Raw genomic sequence first — 20,064 nt, forward strand, 5'->3', positions numbered from 1 at the left:
ACACAGTTGCATCCTCGCCGCTGCCTATTTAGATCCGACTCCCAAATATTTTGTCTTTTAGTTGATGTTAAATTAAATTGTAGGATGCATTTCACTTCCTTATCATAATGCATCCCACTCCCTATCTCCAAACCAAAAATTACACTAAAACTCACTTTATTTTCTCTCTCCATTTCAATTAAATAATATTTTTTATACCTTTTATCATTACATTTTCTCTTTCCTTCACTCACAACCACTTTCAAAATATATTAAAAAAATATAGGGGATGAACAGTAACTTTTCAAATATACAGAAAAATCACTACTTTTTCTAAAATATAAAAACCCTTTACTCACAACACTCTAAATCACTCTTTAAATTATAAAAACACCTTTCACATAATATGAGGGGTTGGATGAGAATGCTCTTACACATCTTGATAAATTTAAGATGTGTTAAGAAGCCTAAAAAGACAAAACATAATCATCGGTTCTGGACTAATACACGGAATGTAAGTGTCTTATTGTTTATTTATAAGAACTTTTAAAAACTCTTAAAACCCAAATATTTTTTTAATTTTTTGTATAATAAAATTATTTGAGAGTAATTTTATCATATTTGATATATAAAATTTTGATTTACATATATAAACTAATAGTTTACATATGTGTAAGCTTTATGTAATAAAAAACTTACATACGTGTAAAAGAAAATTCGATATGTGTAAAAACTAATTTATATAATTGTAATCATAAATATAATATAAAAAATGATAAAACTACACTCAAATAAACGTTAGTACGTTATTAAGAGTTCCTTAGAATTCTTAAATAATTTAAGAGTTTTGTAATGATATTCATCATATATATATATGTGTGCGTGTGTGTGTGAAGATATGTGTTACATTATAAAGAATGTTTTTGTTGGTGACTACAGTCCTAAGTATAAATATGTGGATAATGAAAAAAAAATAGCATTTGTATTTCAAAGACACCAGTTTCTCCTTGTAGTATGTTTTGCATCGACTATAAACAAATGTCAAGGTTAATCGTTATCTAAGGTTGGTTTGTACTTGAAAGAACATGTGTTCTCACACGGGTAACTATGAGAGCTACAAGCATACATGGACTAAATATTTTAATTCTTCATAAACAAGGTATCTTTACCAATACAATCACAAATGTAGTGTACAAGAAAATTTTTTACTTATTTGTAAAATATTTGTGTAATGTTTGTTTTGTAATTCCTGTAGTTCTAATATAAATTGTTTTGTATTAACAATATATGATAATTCCTGTAGTTTTAAATTTCCATCAATTCCCGTGTAATATACAGGGCTCAAACTAGTTATTTTATAAAAGTGTTAGCTTGGTCATAACAGCCTTGGATTTTGTAGCAACCGGTGACGATGGTTGGAAGTGGCAGCGACAAAGTAGGTGGTGGAAGCAGAGACGACAAAGATAACTGTGGAGGGGGTGTCGATGGTGATAGTGGTGGCGGTGGTAGTGTGTAACTAGACTAGTAGGTGGTGGCGATAGACAATAGTTATGACTTATGACTAATCCATTTTGATATGCTTTAAGTTATCAAAATGTGAAAAATGGCACATTGACAATTTAATATTTGAATAGATCTAAATGAGTCTTCCTATTTGAATTAAACCGTATAAACTTTATGTACTTTTTTAACCAATAGCAACTATTTTATTAGACAAATCTCTAGTAAATGTGGCTATTAATTAAACTATTAACAATTTAAACATCTTAATTTACAAAAATAAAAAGGCTATGAATTTATATACAAAACAAGTGTTTACTTCCATTCACCGGTGAATACACTATATTTTGTTTTTAATTTCATCACGAAATACCATCACGTAACAATTTCTTCATCTTGTAAATCTGACAACCAAAAAACGTTTCCCATTTCTTGTAGTGGTTTTCATTTGAACCTTTTCTATATACACCTTGTGCACGCGATAACACCTATTGTTCTATCGATCCATTTATATATAACATATTTGAGACGAAAACTATTCGTATGACCATGATTATCGTGACACGTTAATCTTATATAACACATTACACAATTTAAGATTAAAGAAACAAGCTTAATCATGATAACAATAACATTTGTATGAAGCTTTCATGTTACATCTAGTGTGGTAATCACACCATTCCTACAAGCTAAAAAAAAAGTACATGTCCTGTACTTTTATCAATTCTGTTAGCTAATTCATACTATAAAACATTTAATATATCAATTCAAACCCTACAATTCTACAAACATTTCAAAATGCATGCCAAGACTAATGCAAAACAATGGATCAATGAAGGCTACATCCATGTAACCTCTACCATAACCATGTGTTTAGTCATGTCAATGACCGTGTTTGTTCTTGGCACATTTGTCGTTGATCATTACAAAATGATTGTAGTCCCACATGACTTGTATCTCCCTTCTGTCACCGCAGTCACATTATGTCATAAATGTTCAACATCTTCACCATCTTCTACACCAATTCACCAAACTGTGGAATTTACTGATTCAACCGGTATTGTAGATATCTGGCATGCGATGAGTGATGAAGAGCTCATGGAAAAAGCAGTGAGGGCCCCGCGGTTCGTAGAGGGTCAAAGTAAAGTAGCCTTCATGTTCTTGACAAGAGGTAGTTTGCCCTTGGGTCCATTTTGGGAAAGATTCTTTGAAGGGCATGAAGGTCTTTTCTCAATTTATATTCATACGTCGCCGGATTTCAATTATGAACCTCCAAATTCGTCAGTGTTTTATAAACGAAAAATTCCAAGCAAGGTTCGCTATGCAAAGTTTTTGATTTGTTACTAGTAGTTTCTTTTTTAAATTAATTAATAGAATACACTCATAAAAATGATGTTTGTGTAAGCAAAAGGGTCTTAAATTAGTCGCTAAAACACAGTTGAGTTTGATATTTTTAGTTGAAAATTTCTCCGTTGTTGATACGTTTTGCAACAACTATTGTGACTGATTTAGCGATTGACTATATAGTCGTCAAATTTGCGATCAATTTTGAAGCTGAACCTTTTATGATCGATTTTTTAAACTAGTATAATTATAGATCAACTTTTTTTTTCTATAAACTTTACAAGTATTTAATTCAATTTTTAGGTATTTGTTAATTGTTATTACAAATTTATGAACGATTTACAACCATTTTATTTATTTTTATTAACTTGTATTACATAATTTGCTAAGTGATTTATTCTCATGTAATTATTTATTTAATTACAAATGTTGTGTACGGTTTGCAACCAACTTCTTTTACTTTTTGCTAGTTTCTTTATAGAGTTTGCTGCTGTTTTTATAAATTTTCAAGAAAATTGTTAAAGATTGTTGTTATACTTTATATTAACTTCTTTCACATATTGTGATGGATTTTTTTATACTTTTTAACTTCTTTTTAAAAAGTTCATAACAAACTTAAATCAATTGTAAATTAGTAACCTTATTCAATATTCTTTTAACTTTACAATTTACAAACAATAATGATAAGCTGTATGTAGATCATTAAATTTGTGAAATTTTAGATTGCTAATATTTAATGACCACTATCAATGTAATATTTTCCGCGTTTTCTACAGCATGTTCAATGGGGTAAATCAACCATGATCGATGCTGAGAGACGACTTCTAGCAAACGCACTACTCGACTTCTCCAATCAAAGATTCATGTTACTATCCGAAACATGCATTCCTTTGTTCAATTTCACAACCATCTATAACTACCTTATCAATGCCAACCAAAGTTTCCTAAGTTTGTTTGACGATCCAACTAAGATCGGTCGTGGGAGATACAACAAGCGAATGGGTCCCACAATAACGTTGCAAGATTGGCGCAAAGGCTCACAATGGTTCGAAATCAATAGAGAACTCGCTGTAGAAATAATATCTGATAAGTTGTATTATAAAGTCTTTCAGGACCATTGTTTTCCACCTTGTTATATGGACGAACATTACTTACCCACACTGGTAAATAAGGTCCATCCGGATTTGACTACAAATAGGACCGTCACATGGACTGACTGGTCTGGTCGCCGGTCTCATCCTGAGACCTTCAGGAAAATAAATATTACAGAGACGTTTCTAAACCGAGTTAGATACGAGTCTAATTGTACGTATAATGGTGGTAACAGCTCGATTTGCTTTTTATTTGCTAGGAAGTTTCAGCCGAGTTGTTTAGAGCCATTGTTGAAGATAGGTCTGAGGCTGTTCGGGTTTAGCCCATAGGTAATTTGTATATTATGTTGCATCAAGTTTTTATATACACATATTTATTTATAAAATCATTTCCAACTTTATAAAATCATTTCCCATCAAATATGATACAAAGAATATTAACCAATGTATATTGTTCATTATAATATGAATTACAAATACACCATGTTCCAGTATCATAACAAGATTCATCATCGACTAGACATTTCTTACGTCAAGTCCCTATTTCACAACGAGTTTAATAGTTGTCGTTGGGTTTGCCACAAGTCGTGACCAAGGTGAAGAAACATGTTTTTGAAATGAATAAAAAGTTGGAATAAACCTTCAATGATGAAAATGTTCATTAATGGAATTATAATTTTAGAAGTTAAAAATCTTAGAGAGGGAAAACTCATCTCCTAGAAGTCTAGAACAGGAAGAGTTGAAAAGATTAAAAACAAAGATTTTATTGTAACCCTTAGGTAAGCTGTCTTGCTATTAACACAGATTTTGTAGTCATATGGATCATTTCGTATAAATTATAATTTATTGTAAATTGCGGTTTTCGTTCCCGTTGTTATGATTTCAACTCTAGATTTTCATTTGCGTTGCAATTAACTCCAAGCCAAATACCTCCATCCACTTATTATGTTAGTTTTCAATGAAAGACCGTAATGCCCCTTTAACATTATAATACTGTGATATGATCAACCTCAAAGCTTCAAACTTTGGTTGTTGGTTCGTTGTTGGAGAAACATGGTGACATGACGCCGCGGTGGTGGTTCATGATGGTAGTGAATACTAAATAGTGATGATGAACTAAGAACACCTAAAGAAATGATGATGATTTTGATGAACTAAGAAGATGATGAATAAGAAATTGGCTGACGATTTTTTAATAAATTAAGGGAAATAATAACTAACAGAATAAGTAGATGAAGTAATTAGTTGGCTTTGAGTTAATTGCATAAAAAATGAAAGATCAAGGACTAAATTTGTAAATTCTAAACTATTCAACTAAAATAGCAGTTTTTAACGAATCACGGAACAAAAACTGCAGTGTTCTCAACATTTTATTTAAACTTGATCGAGTTTTCCAAATTCCAATTGATACATGTTCTAGGATTTTGAGATATGCCAATGACATATTATAATTTCACAATGTAGTATTGATAAATTCAAAAGAAAACACAATAACATATTTATAGAAAATAATTAAAGTGCCGATTCAGTTTATTAGAAGTATTCTCCTATACTATTTACCAAGTGAAATAAATATATGTGCAGTTTCATTTATACCAAATCAAACATAACCAAATACAATACATTTTTAGTAAATTTATAATTTCAAATACTTTAACAACAGAACCATTATAAACTAATTCTAACAGTAAGATACTTTTCATAAAAAAAATTACAAATAGTCAAGTTATATCGTTATTTATAAATCAAGTACGCAAACAGTACACATTTCGATTTTGATTCCAATGTTTCGCTACATCTTTAGTTCAACCATTCACTTAAACGCAACATACATGATTCCTAAAATGAACGAACCTTAAATTTTCCTATAAATGCGTGTTACGACATATCTAGTAGCAAGAAGCCCAAAACCACAATCCGTATAAAACGCACCAACACCGACACAAGTTGGGCGTTTTCCAAGCGTCTTAAGCATCATCATGAACGTAAAAATGACATGGAACAAGAATAGTTTTTTATTTAATTTTCTTGGCCAAACAAAGCACACTTTTTATGTGAACATTTAGAGCATTCACAGCCCGTGTTTAAAAATATGTTAGGGTTTTTGTAAATTATAGGATGTAGTTGAGAGTGGTTGTGAGTAGAGAAAAAAGAAAATGTTATATACGAAAGTTAATTTTTTAATATTTATTTTAAAATGGTTGTAAGTGAAGAAAAGAAAAATAGTAATAATAAAAGTTTAAAAGTATAATATTTAATTAAAAAGAAAAAAAGTTTTTAATGATTTTTAATATAATTATATTTTTCTCGGGATGTACTTCACCTGTTTGATAGTTACATGACCAAACGTTATTTACCTTTTTCTCAAATTACTTTTAATATTAAAAGAACAATTTTGAAAAAAAATATCATACTTTAATGATTTCATTTATGGAAAAATAAGAACGTTAGAGCATTCCCAACCCATCCCCCATAATTATGTGAGGGGGATTGGTAAATTATAGGGTAGAGTTTTGAATGGTTGTGAGTGTAAATTATAGGGTGGAGAGAGAAATGTAGTGATTTTTGTAAATTTGGGGAAACATTTAGGGAACATTGTTTGCCTCTATTTATTTTTTAATATTTGTTAAGTAGGTTGTGAGTAGATGAGAGAGAAAACTGTAATAATAAAGATATAAAAATTATTATTTAATTAAACAGGAAAAAAAATGTAGTGTTTTGTAGTGTAATTATAGGGATATGGATGGGGAATGGATTGTGAATGCTCTTACAACCAAAAATAAAAAAAATAACTTTTTTAAATTTTAAATAATCATCCCCTGCATAAAACCCTTTTCTTCATCCACCATCTTCAACCTCAATTCCAATCACTGCAAATTAATAAACAAGATTCAATTTTTCATAACCCAACAATGAAAACCAATCGAACTCATCAAAACCCAACAATCTTATCACTCGTTAAGCTCTTCAATCCACCATCAAATCTCATATCTTTTATCTTATTCTTCGCTTTCGGCTTATGTTCCGGCATCATCCTCACTTTCCAAATTAAAAACATTTCATTAGCCCTTCAATTCACCCGACTTTCCTTCTCCGGCGACAACTCCGGCGCCCTCTCCGGCGAATCAGATTCGGTGGCACCGACACCCCGAAACCCGCCTCTATCGCGGGTGTCAGTCGGATTGAAAAGTTACCTGACGCCGCCGGAGATAATGCATGATATGACAGATGAGGAATTGATTTGGAGAGCATCGATGGTTCCGAAGGTTCGGGAGTATCCGTTTGATAGAACGCCGAAGGTGGCGTTTATGTTTTTGGTGAGAGGTCTGGTGTTTTTGGCGCCGTTGTGGGAGAGGTTTTTTAAAGGGTATAATGGTCTTTTCACAGTTTATATTCATTCGTCGAATCAGTTGGTGAAAGTGACCGAGGCGGAGGATTCGGTGTTTTATGGGCGGAGGGTTCCGAGTAAGCCTGTTCAATGGGGGAAACCTAATATGGTGGAGGCCGGGCGTCGATTGTTAGCAAACGCGTTGTTGGATTACTCTAACCAACGGTTTGTGCTTTTGTCTGAAGCGTGTATTCCACTATTTAACTTTTCGACGGTTTACTCGTACCTTATTAACTCGAAACATAACTTTGTGGAGTCGTATGACCTAGAGGGGCCTGTTGGGCGTGATCGTTATAGTAAGAAAATGGCACCTGTTGTGGATATTAAAGACTGGCGTAAAGGGTCACAATGGTTTGAGATGGACCGCGACCTAGCTGTCGAGGTGATAGTTGAAAAGAAGTATTTCTCTGTTTTTCATGACTTTTGTAACGGAAAATGTTTCGCTGACGAGCATTACTTACCGACATTTGTCACTAAGATATTCGGTAGAACAAATTCTAACCAGACTTTGACTTTTGTTGACTGGAAGATACTTGGAGCCCACCCGACTCTATACACAAGAAACGATGTGACCGAGAAGTTTTTGTTAAAGGTAAGGAATGATAGAAGCTGCGAGTATAACGGGAAGAAAAACCAAACATGTCATTTGTTCGCAAGGAAATTTTCCCCTCATGCTTTGGATAGATTGTTAAAAATTGCACCAAAGCTTATGCAATTCAACTTATAGCTTTTTTATCATAAAACTGTTGGGAAATTTCTGCAAACGAGTATCTTTGGATATCTGAGAGTCGTGCAAAGACTATCAGATCAAAATTGTTTGTGGTTCCCAAATATTTTGACCGGATGAAACTCAGATTTGAGAGCAAGATTCAAGTATAGATTTTGTGAGTGTTATGATGAACTAGAGAGATCTTTCGTATGATCAAATAACGTTATATTAGGGTTTGTTATATGGACAAAGATAACAACTGAAATACGCTCCTGTTGGTTTCATTAAACTTTGTAACAAAAATTAATTAATATAATTTTCTGATGCTTTGCAGCTCGACACTAGCCAGGGCGCTGCCCCGAGTCCCCCCATCAAGGGGGCGTTGCCCCTTTGGAACCCCCATGACTTAGGGGCCTCGCCCCTAAGTACCAATAGAATATAAATTATAATAAGATTGATAAGTGTGCATCCTATACCGACTTATTTAGATTCATATTACAATTAACTTGATCAACAAGTTAATCTCTAATCACACTAAAATTACTAACAAAGACAACTGAGAAAAAAATTCTATCACAAAAGAGTTGAATTATCAAACATAAATATATTGTACCCCAAATATATACATATAAAAAATGCTCTTAGAAAAAAAAATAAAAGAAGAAAAGAAAGCAATGAAAAGCCAAAACAAACAAAGAATATGAATATGTAAAAAAACACTTTCCAAAAACGTTATTTGGATAATTTTGATTTAGACGAGGTGAAAAAAAAGATTTAATTCGTTGTTTTTATCTATCTTAAATATAAAATTTTACAATAAGTTATTTTGCTTAATAAGAGTAGGAGTGATAAAAGATAAGTTTATAAAAAAAACTCATTTTCATAAATAGCTAAATACTTTTAAATTACATTTTAATAAATAATTTTTCCCTTCGTAATGTGATAAAAAAAAAACTGCTGGTTTTCAAGCCCAATAAGTTCATTACAGAAATAAGCTAGCCCAATAAATGTGTTCCTCACAAAAAAAAAAGAAAAGAAAAAAGAAAAAGAAAGAAAGAAAGAAAAAAAAAGTTATAAATGCCATTTACTTTTAGACAGAATATTTATGTTCAATATATTACTTTACCATGTTAGAACCCCTGTGTGCAATATATCAATACATAAAATTCTTAAATTTTTATTTACATCTTATAAGTGGTAAAATATAATACATATACCGACAATTCAAAGAAGGAAAAATAAATGATATGTAATTGGTTTGCCCTTTCTAATGTGGTGTAGTGGTAAAAAGCATGAGTCTAAGTACAATCCTCACTTACAACACTTTGAAGGGGACATGGGTGACTCAATAAAGGAAAACCGGTATCTTTGTGATCTTCAGTTCGATTCTGAGAGAGTATTCGGGTTCTATCACATGTGGGCCTTCGGATGGGTGGGTTTCTCCTGAAACTGGAGATAACTTTGAGGCGCTTAAGGGCTCCGTATGGCTTGACTGGGCCAACTGGCAGTGACCTTTTTATTGGGTCACCCCGTACGAAGTACATAGACATTCTTTGTTTGTTGGTTGTTTAAAAAATATGTAATTGGGTTTTAAAAATACATTAATTGCTATTTAATGTAATGTGATTTTCATTTACTATTTGATTGAAAATAAAAGTTACATAATTAGATTTTAAATTTTATTATACTTATAAGGGATAATTTCAAATAAATGTGTTCTATTAGTATAATTAATATAAATTGAATGTGGCTTAATGGTAGAGTATTTACTTTACTAGTGAGAGGTAGGGGAATTAAAGCTTACTATCACCAATTTATATGGGAGATATGAGGATGACCCTGGCTTGCCAGGGTTCGAGTCCCGATCTCACCCGGTTTTACCGGCTCCTCGCTGTCATGCCGTTTGGCGGGCGTGGGAGTCGGGCTTTATCTCGGGAATCCCTCAATAGGTGAACCGCTAGGGGCTCCGTCCATCTGGACTCGTGGCCGGCTCGGGCTAACTTTAGCCATTGAGGACCGCGTACGCAGTACCCGGCGTTACTTAGTTGGTCGTTCAAAAAAAAAGTATAATTAATATTTTTCTTAAAATTATATCATCAATTAAAATAAAAAGGTTTATTAGTAAGAGAAACACGGAGAAAATTTGCGAGAAGAGATATGGATACAACACGTGACATATGAGATCCTCCTTATAACATCAAAATTGAAATATTAAGTATGCCTTATTATATATAAAAAAAAAGAAAATTGGATTTTAATAATCCAAACTATTGAGCATTGGCCAATATTAATCCCAACAAACATGTGGCTAGTGTTAATCCCAACTTTCATTTTCGTTACTAATAACACTCCCGATTTAACTGATCATTAACTCCGTTACAATTATTTGCACATGTAGTCCTTATGGTTTGGCAAACTACAATTTTGGGTTCAACTGTATATGAAATTACCAAACTACCCCTAGCATAAAATACATAAATATAAAAAACAATAAATTTAATATTTATAGCCCCCTCATCATCCTTAACGAAACACCAGCTCCGCTACCAACCACCGTTTGCCACCGTGGCTGACCTCCATTGGCCACTACCACCGCAAGACGACCACGCCACTGCCACCGCATGCCATCGACACCAGCAACACCACCAACGCGCACCCCCAATTTCCCATTCCATCACAAATTACACCATGAAGTGTCGAAGAGATCCGTACATATTGAAATTGAAGACCAACAAATTCTAATTAAAAAAATCCGTCAATACGAGCATTATACGACATTGTTTCTGTCTTCTCCGTCGAAAATGGTTTTTAAAGGCATATGATACGACGTCATTTCCGTCAAAGACGGTTCTATAGAAGATAAAGCAATCGGAGCATGGTTTGACGAACTGACGTCGTTTCCGTCATCTCTGTCGTCGATTCAGTAATCTTCGTCATCTACGCGGTGGTATTGTTGATGCAGGTGGCGGTGGTGTGGTGTGGCAGTGGTCAACGGTGGTTGACTGGTTGTCCGGCGGTGGAGCCGAGTTTCGATGAGGATGACGATGCTAAAGGGGGGTGTGTGGGTTATTACATTAAATATTATTATGTATATACTAGACGGGTGCCCGCATGATGCAGCAGGAAATCACCTTGGTAATGACGTTATAGATTTATGGGTGCTTCTTGTTTCGTTTGTAACTGTGAAACCATTTATTGGGATAAGTAGATTCATATTTTTTATTTTAAACTCAATTTAATATTGAGATACAAACGAAAACAGAACCTAACCATTGTTAATGGTTTGGTTTTGTTGGGTTTCAATTTTCAAAGGTTTAGTTTTAGTTGCCGCTGACCAAAAACCGTTAATAATGGCTTGGCTCATGGTTTAATTTAAAACCGTCAAAACCGGACTGCAAATGCGTATACGTGAAATTTTATTTTTTTAACTGAAAAGAAACTATGACAATATCATACTCAAATTAAAGAGAATTAAATGCTCGTTTTTATGGTGCAGTTTTTAAAAAAAAATATTAACGTACGAAAAAGTTGTGACCGTTTAAAAATTGTGGGAGTATTTGTGTTAAAAATGAAATTATAAATAATAAATAGTTAAAAGATAAAGGACCAAAGTTATAACTAATCTTTAAAATCATAAAAGTTGATTAAAGTTAAAGAGGAAGGTTGTAACTATTTTGGTGAAAAATGAAAACAAGTGAGATTTAATGTTAGAATGACTACATTACCCTCATTTTAGGTTGTATCTTGTGTTTAAATAATTGTAAATCCTTTAAAATTGGTCTTAATTTGTCCATGACTCCTATATTATATACAGTATATAGATATTATGTTTTAATTCATTAAAAAAATGTATTGTTTTTAAAGGTGGGCATATAAATATTCATTTATTGTGTTTCTATATTTATTTATTTTATGTTAAGGGTATTTTGGTAATTTTATAAATAGTTGAGACCAAAATCATAATTTGGCCAAACCATAAGGACTATAAGCGCAACTATTTCTAACGGAGTTAATAATCAATTAGATCGGGAGTGCTATTGGTAACGAAAATGAAAGTTGGAATTAACACTAGCCACATTGTTAGTTGGGATTAATGTTGGCCAATGCTCAATAGTTTGAATTATTAAAATCCAATTTTCAAAAAAAAAAAAAGCATAAAGTCGATTTATTATTAAGTTTGGTCATGTGGTTATGTGGAGGAAAGTCATCCCAAACTACCAAAGTCATACTCCACCCCTAAAGATTTCTTGAATGCAAATTTTAGAACCCTTATTTTGATTATATAACCTATGCATCTTTCTTTAAATCCAAACAAATACAAACACAAACACAAACACTTGAACCCACATTTTGTCTAATTGTGACTAACATGCCGATATATACATCTTCTGACAGCTACGATCATAACCATGTAAGCGGTAGATTGTGCAGACATGAAAGATCGTTACATGCCGCATTTGGAGGAGGACACGGTAATATTTGAAAAAAAAGACATTTCATTGTCACCACTATATAACAGACATATTTTCGCTTTTATTATTTTTGTTTTTATTGTTTGTGCATAAGTTGTATGGTTTTATAAATTTATGCAAAAAAGAAGTTGATATCTATTTATATATATTTGTAGAAACTGGAAACATAAAAGCTAGGAACATATGTGATGTGCAGTAAACTTGTGATGGATTTGCGACCGAAAATAGGTTGCAAATTCGATCATAAAAATTTTTTCGTCACAAATTTGGTATGTCTTAGATATAAAGGTTTAGGTTTTGATGTTGAGTTGTGCTAAGATTCAAAACTAAGATGAATCGGGTCTTGGGTTCGACGGTATGAATAAGTGATGTTTGGGCCGTACTAAGCAAGAACATGGAGTTATTATAACCCGAAACTTGTCCTAACATTGAAACAGGTGTAACGAGGCATGATAAGTGGAAAAATGGATGGACCCAAATTGAGCCGAGCTGGAACCGAACGAGCCGAATGGATTTCCATTCCACTCGAATGATTCATCCAACTCGAATGGTTTTGAGTTGTTTTCGGGCCCGAACCCCCCGGTTCGAAACCAAAATCATTTCGCTTCTCATGACCATGAGAAGCGAAACAAAAGGCATTTCGCTTCGCATGACCATGAGAAGCGAAACTTCCTTCCAAGCGAAAAAGTTCTTTAGCTTAAATTTTGATTCCTTTTCCTTTCCTTGGGTGTCGCCTAGACCTGAATTAGGTTTCTGGAAAGTTTGAAGGCAACCCCCTTAGATTTACATGGTCAATTGAACCCTTGAACATATGAACAAGCCTAGATCTACAAACTGTTCAATAAACAAACCTAAAACCAACAATTTAATTATGATAAACTCGATCTAAAGTCCTAATATCATAATCTAAGCGTGATAGCAACACAAATTATGAAGATCTATCCTTAGATCTAACCAACGGTTCATAATAACTGACGTCTCGATCCTTGAGAACCCATAAACAAGGATGAATCGGAGGAAACGAGGTGTTTATGAAGTTATACCGAGGGAGGATATTCAGGATTCAACGACATATTTGATAAAAAGTAGGCCGGATCGTTGAAGATTTGAAGAAGATTTAGGATTTGAGAGTTGAAGATAAGAGAGAAGAGAGAGAGTGCAAAAGTGAAAGTGTTTGGTGAATAGTGAAAGATATTTTGGGATTCCCATTTATATAGGGTCAGCCTATCTCGCGATAAGGTCAAAACATCGCGAGTATTCACCAAAAATACACTCTCGGTCCTCGGTCTTTAAAATATTTGCATTTTCAAACCCGAAAAACGTTTACTCACCGAATCCACGCACTTGTTTAATTTTTATAATTTTCTTTTGACGGTCCGTTAGTGTTAAACATTTGCAAGATTGATCTCTTTGTCAAAACAAAACATAAAAACACAATAAAAGAAGACAATAATAATAATAACAAAAGTAAAAGTAAAATTAAAATAAAATAAAATTAAAAATAAAACTGAAAATATTAAACTATACAGGTACTTAATATTTTATAAAACAAAAACAAAACAAAATAAACTAAAATAAAAGAAAATTTAAAACCTTTTGAAGTTAAAAATTGAATTAATTTACATAGATCTTTTATTTAGTTAATTTACAAAGAACGATCGCGACATGGAATCATATTGATTTGCAAAGCCCTAGATCGCGTCTCCATTTTGAAGTTATTGTGACACAATTTATCATTGACTGTAGACATTGTCCACCTTTTTAACTTGACAAGTGTTTTGATGTCAAAGTGATACATTTGAAGTTCAATTACGCATAGTGCTTATGTGGTCCCCACTTAATCAGACATTTTACTGATTCTATAATATCTCGGGTTTACTTTGTGTTGACATATCACCTCAACTTGACTTAAACCTTTCTTAGTTGATCACAATATTCTTATTAACACACTTGACTCATTGTACACTATATACATGACACTTTGTGCTTTGCACACTTGACTCGATCTAGAAAGATTAAAATAAAGCAGAAGTTCAGGCCATAACAATCAGGTCGGATAATACCATATTATCGCGCAGAGAATGTCCAAGGCTTGAACAAAAGAAAGAAAATAAAACAAAGCAGAAGACTCAGGGCCTTAACAATCAGATCTTGTATCACTACAAACGTAGAAAGTTCAAGGCTTGAGTCGAAAATAAATGAAGAAATAAAGCAGAAGTTAAAATTCCTAGGACTGACACTTTTTCTGACTCTTTTTCTTTTGTTTTTCTGACTCTTTTGTTTTCTTTTTCTTGCTTTTCTTGACGTTTTACTTAACTCTTTTCGTGACTCAATGAAAATTAAAATTGTCACTGACTTTCATAAGACCACTGTGATCATGTAAAGAGAGGCTTGGGTATGACATGTGTAATTACATTTTATCCTTCATTGATATGACTTGAATGGAATCATGCAACCGCTTCTTAAACGTGTAGCCACTAGCAACGGCAGAAATTTAAGTTTATATCGCCCAACACTTACTTGTTTGTCAAGCCTATCTACACATCAATGAATGACTTTGTAGCCTTTTGTTCTATTATTTTGACTTGCTAGGATCAATACATACCAATGTACTATCACTTTACATATGGTCGGATCAAGTTCTTAAGTGAAAATTTTAAATGTCCGACTCCCTCTACGAAGGAGCTTCCTCTTAACAGAACAATGCTTTTAGAGTTTTCTTAAGATTTTCTTAAATAGGAGTAAAGATGAAATTAATATTATATATAAAAAATTGAAATATTTTTGTTAAGTCAAATGGCTTGATTTTTGTTTTACTAAAAGTAAATTTAAAATCTTTTTGGTGAGTTAAGTTTAACTCATTTTCTCCCTCTAAAATTGTGACATATTTGAAAAATATTTACTATTTTAAAACAAAGATAAAATTTACTCAAAGGAGATCATGCCCAATGACTCGACGAGAAACAAAAATCGGGCACGACTAAAAGCTTTAGTAAAGAGATCTGCAAAGTTATAGTCAGTATGGACCTTTTTTATGTCAACAAGCTTACGATCATAACAATCACGAATAAAGTGTATTTGGATGTCAGTGCTTAGTCTTTGAGTGCTGGACCGGGTTTTTAACAATTGCAACGGCCGCCTCATTATCACATTTGATTGTGGATCCATAGAAATTCAAACCGTAATCCAGCAGCTGATGCTGGATCCATATCACTTGAGAGCAGCAGCTGGATGCGGCGATGTACTCAGCTTCTGCTGTGGAGGTGGACACGGTAACTTGTTTCTTGCACTGCCACGAGATCAACCGATCTCCCAGGAATTGACATCCACCGGATGTAGATTTTCTGTCCAAGTTACATCCCCCATAATCACTGTCGGTGTAAGCATGAAGTTCCAAGGGTGACTCCTTTGGATACCAAAGACCCAAACGTGGTCTACCCTTCAAGTATCTGAAAATACGCTTGACAGCCGTCATGTGGGATTCTCTCGGGTCATACTGATATCTGGCACACTGACAAATAGGGAACATGATGTCTGGTCTGCTTGCAGTGAGATACATCAGGGAACCAATCATCGGTCGGTAAAGGTGTTGATCGACTGGTTTTCCCGATGGATCAGGAGCGAGAATAGGTCGCGTAGCGATTGGAGTCAAGAAAGATGTCGTGAACGTACTTTTCTTGGTGTATTAAAGTCCCGTACTTCTTTTGCTCAACTTGTAAGCCCAGGAAGAAAGTCATCTCCCCTAAGGAACTCATTTCAAATCGCTGTTGCATAACCTCAGAGAACTCCTTGCACAGATCCTCATTCGTGGACCCGAAGATAATGTCATCAACATAAACTTGTACCAGAATCAGATCACCTTTGACTTTCTTGACAAAAAGAGTTTGATCAACAATTCCTCTCTTGTATCCATTCTTCACTAAATGATCGGCCAGTGTGGCATACTATGCACGAGGTGCTTGGTGAAGACCATAAAGTGCTTTATCAAGGCGGTAAACGTGATCAGGATGACTTGGATCTTCAAAACCTGGAGGTTGACTGACGTAGATCTCTTCTTTTACTTTCCCGTATAAGAAACCAGTCTTCACATCCATTTGATATACTTTGAAGTTCATGTACGAGGCGTATGCCAGAAAGATGCGAATTGCTTCTAGTCTGGCTACCGGTGCATAGACTTCATCGTAATTAAGACCTTCACGTTGCCAAAATCCTTGCACAACAAGCCAGGCTTTATTTCTAATGATCACCCCCTTGTCATCTTTCTTATTTCGGAACACCCACTTCGTTCCAATCGGTTTCTTATTTTCTGGCTTCTTCACTAGCCTCGAAACATTCAGCTTCTTGAACTGCAACAGCTCTTCTTACATGGCTTCAACCCAGGAATTCTCCCTCAGTGCAACTTTGTAGTCCTTGGGTTCCAACTGTGAAATAAAACAGGAAAAAAGACATATGTTAATGTTACCGGAAGTACTGCGTGTCTGAATGCCAGCGAACAGATCTCCAATGATGTTCTCAGTCGAATGTCGACGATGAATTGGAAGCTGTGGAATCTGGTCGACATGCTCGACTGGTGTGGCCTGAAGCTGGATAGTCAAGCTCTCTATGGGATGAGAAACAGTGGTTGCAGGGACAGAAACATTTGGTTGAGGATTCACTTCATCTTCCTCTTGATCGACTAAGTGTTCTGGTGCAGTGGGACCTTCCCATAGGTTGTCATAAAATGGGACAACAACGGATGGAACAGAGGTAGTGTTGGTGTTATCAGAAGCATCATTCGGACTTGGTTCAACCTGCATATTTGATGCATTGACCTCCATTGCAGGACCTTGATTGTCTTCTTCTGAGGGAGGTGTGGGGACAGATTCTACAACACTTGGTTCTGCAAGAGGTGGCTATGCTTGATCGACTTGAACATTTTGATTGTTATCGGCTGACACATATGAATCAGAATCTGAATCAGTCATGTCTTCAACAACTGGCATTTCAGTGGCGTCGGCAGTGGATTGCTCATCATTGACCAGGGCTGGATGATTCGCTATGGGTTGTATATTAAGTATGGGTGCATCAGCAGCTATGTCAACATGCCCAAGATCTCTCAATACAACATGCATCAGGATAGACTGATCATCAGCAGGTTGAACCAGCAGAGAGACAACAGGGGAAACCATTGGTACAGCGGGAGTCATGTACATTCCACGAAATTGCTTGAACAAACTTTCATAATCAAACATCCATTCTGGACCATTGTGTGCATCAGTAGGGTTCAATTCTTGCCAATCAATGTTGAATGACTCCAAGATTACTCTAGTTTTCTTGTTGTAGACCCGATTAGCACATTTGTCGGCAGCATAACCAACAAAATAGCACTCATCCGCCTTTTCAGCAAACTTGGAGGTTGTTCCAGCATTTTTTTGGAGTATGGTACAGGGACATCCAAACGTTCTGAAGAAATTTACCCTTGGCTTTGTTTCATAGAAGACTTCATACGGAGTCTTGTTCAATATTTTGTTCAGAAACACACGATTCTGGGTAAAGCAAGCAGTGTTGATGGCCTCACCCCAGAAAATCAATGGTAGTTTGGAATATGAGAGCATTGTTCTAGCAGCTTCCACCGAAGTACGGTTTTTCTTTCAGCCACCCCCATTTTGTTCGGGAGTGTAAGGTGTGCTAAGTTGATGGACAATTCCCTTGTTGTGACAGAATTCATTCACCACCTTGTTGCAGAACTCTGTGCCATTGTCACTTCTGATACACTTCACCTTCTTGTCAGTTTGATTCTCAACCAACACGATAAGCCCGAGCAGAAATTGTGATGTCTCATCCTTGTGCCCTAACTGAAACGTGAAAAGTCATCAGTAATAACCAGACAATAGGCTTTTCGACCTATTGCCATTGGTTGAATTGGACCGAAAAGATCCATGTGCAACAGCTGAAGAGTGGAATTTATAGAATTGACGGTTTTGGGTCTATGAGGGAGTTTGTGCTGTTTGCATTTAGAGCAAGATAAACATTTTTCATCACAGTGAAAAGATTTTACTGGTAAACCCCTTACATGGTCACCTTTAACCAACTTATTCAAGTTCTTAAAGTTGACGTGACCCAAACGTCGATGCCATAAAGATAAATCATTCTCCGAGGCCTTGGACATCAAGCAAGAAGTAGAATGCATGAAATAATTGCTTCTCATGTCCAGAATGTATGCATCGTTGTGCCTCGGAGTACGCAACATGATCCACTCTTCAGGGACCTTAAAACCTGGTTTTAGAATCAGACATTCATGTTCTGTAAATAGGGTTGAGAATTTTTTATCACCGATTTGAGACACGCTGAGCAAGTTGTGGTTGAGCTGTTTCACCAGATTGAACTCATCGAATGTCAAAGTACCATTCGAGACCTTCCCTTGTTTGGTAATTTCTCTTCCAATGTCACCGGAAAAAGAAACGTGTCCACCATCGAATGATTTGATGTCGAATAACAGGGACTCGTCTCCTGTCATGTGTCGGGTGCAGCCACTGTCCAAGTACCAAATACTGTTGACAGGCCGTCCTGGCTGACCCTACACACACGAACAACCAGTTAGTGGAGGGTTTCCCAAGACGTACTTGTCTCGGGAAAATTAAACACAAAATCACCAAGTTTAATTATATGATTTCTGAAAATGTAATCTTTTGGTGAGTCAGAATCTGAAGAGCAATCCCTCGAGGAACTTGAATTATGATTTCCCCGGCTTTGAAATAGTTTTCTTGATTGCCTTCATTTTGGTTTAGGCTTAACCACATAATCTTCTTGATTAGCCTTTGAGAGAGCCTTTGAAGGGTTCTTGAGCTTTTTAGCTTTAGATCCCTTAGCTAACCTTTTTCTTTCTCTTTGGGTTAGCCAGAAAGGTTTCTTGGGTTTTTCAGTTCTCTTGGGTCTTAAATCTGTCTCACTGGCTGAAGTGTAAGTTTGGTTAGGCATTTTCTTATTTTGAGCAGGAAACTTAGAAAATGGCTGACCAAACTTACTGTTTAGATCTCTTTGTTACTTTTGCCAGTTTTTGCAATGTCTTGCAAGATGAGACGGATTTTCACAAACAAAACAACATTTTCTTTGATTGCATTTATAGATATCTTGGTCACTGAGATATGTGTGATAGGGTGATGTAGTTGGGTTAACATTTCTATAACTTGTATCTATTTTATAATGATGATCATTTAAAAATTTTGAAGCAAAATAGTTTGAATGTCTAGGTTTCTGTTGAGAATAATAATAGTTACAATCAATCTGACCATAATATTGAGCACTATTGTTTAAATTTGTATATTGGGAAAATGAGGTTTTCTTTGGTGGCACTTATTTACAGGAGGTGCTTGGTTTTTCATTTTCAAATCTGGATTTCTCTTACTAAGTTCTCAACATTATGATCAGTTGATGAGCAACTCTGACTAGTCTGTTCATTAACCTTGACTTCAATGATTTCATCAAAAACAGTTTCACATTCTGAATTAGAAGAAGAACATTCACTTTCATTACAAATATTTGTACAACAGTCATCACTAGATGTTTCACAAAACACAGCTTTTGATCCTGACATCAAGCTTC

The 20,064-nt window shown here is 34.7% G+C and overlaps 2 protein-coding genes across 2 annotated transcripts; both read left to right on the plus strand.

Annotated features, from left to right (window-relative positions):
- The first annotated feature begins 2,346 nt into the window (after nucleotides 1-2,346).
- Nucleotides 2,347-4,244, plus strand: LOC143619128 (glycosyltransferase BC10-like). The gene is made up of 2 exons (XM_077091136.1): nucleotides 2,347-2,793; nucleotides 3,600-4,244. Exons 1-2 carry the CDS (start codon nucleotides 2,347-2,349, stop codon nucleotides 4,242-4,244), a joined length of 1,092 nt encoding a protein of 363 aa, XP_076947251.1.
- Nucleotides 4,245-6,826: 2,582 nt separating this feature from the next.
- Nucleotides 6,827-8,029, plus strand: LOC143619058 (glycosyltransferase BC10-like). The gene has a single exon (XM_077091083.1). The coding sequence runs from the start codon at nucleotides 6,827-6,829 to the stop codon at nucleotides 8,027-8,029; it is 1,203 nt and encodes a 400-aa protein (XP_076947198.1).
- The last annotated feature ends 12,035 nt before the right edge of the window (nucleotides 8,030-20,064 follow it).

The sequence above is a fragment of the Bidens hawaiensis genome, unplaced genomic scaffold, assembly GCF_021521415.1.
Source record: "Bidens hawaiensis isolate Kalapana, Puna unplaced genomic scaffold, B.hawaiensis_p1.1 tig00002414_1, whole genome shotgun sequence".
Classification (NCBI taxonomy): Eukaryota; Viridiplantae; Streptophyta; class Magnoliopsida; order Asterales; family Asteraceae; genus Bidens; species Bidens hawaiensis.

Coding starts and splice junctions, on each gene's coding strand:
- LOC143619128 (XM_077091136.1), top strand. CDS start 2,347: ATGTGTTTAGTCATGTCAATGACCGTGTTTGTTCTTGGCACATTTGTC. Junction 2,794..3,599: donor AACGAAAAATTCCAAGCAAG/GTTCGCTATGCA, acceptor CGTTTTCTACAG/CATGTTCAATGGGGTAAATC.
- LOC143619058 (XM_077091083.1), top strand. CDS start 6,827: ATGAAAACCAATCGAACTCATCAAAACCCAACAATCTTATCACTCGTT.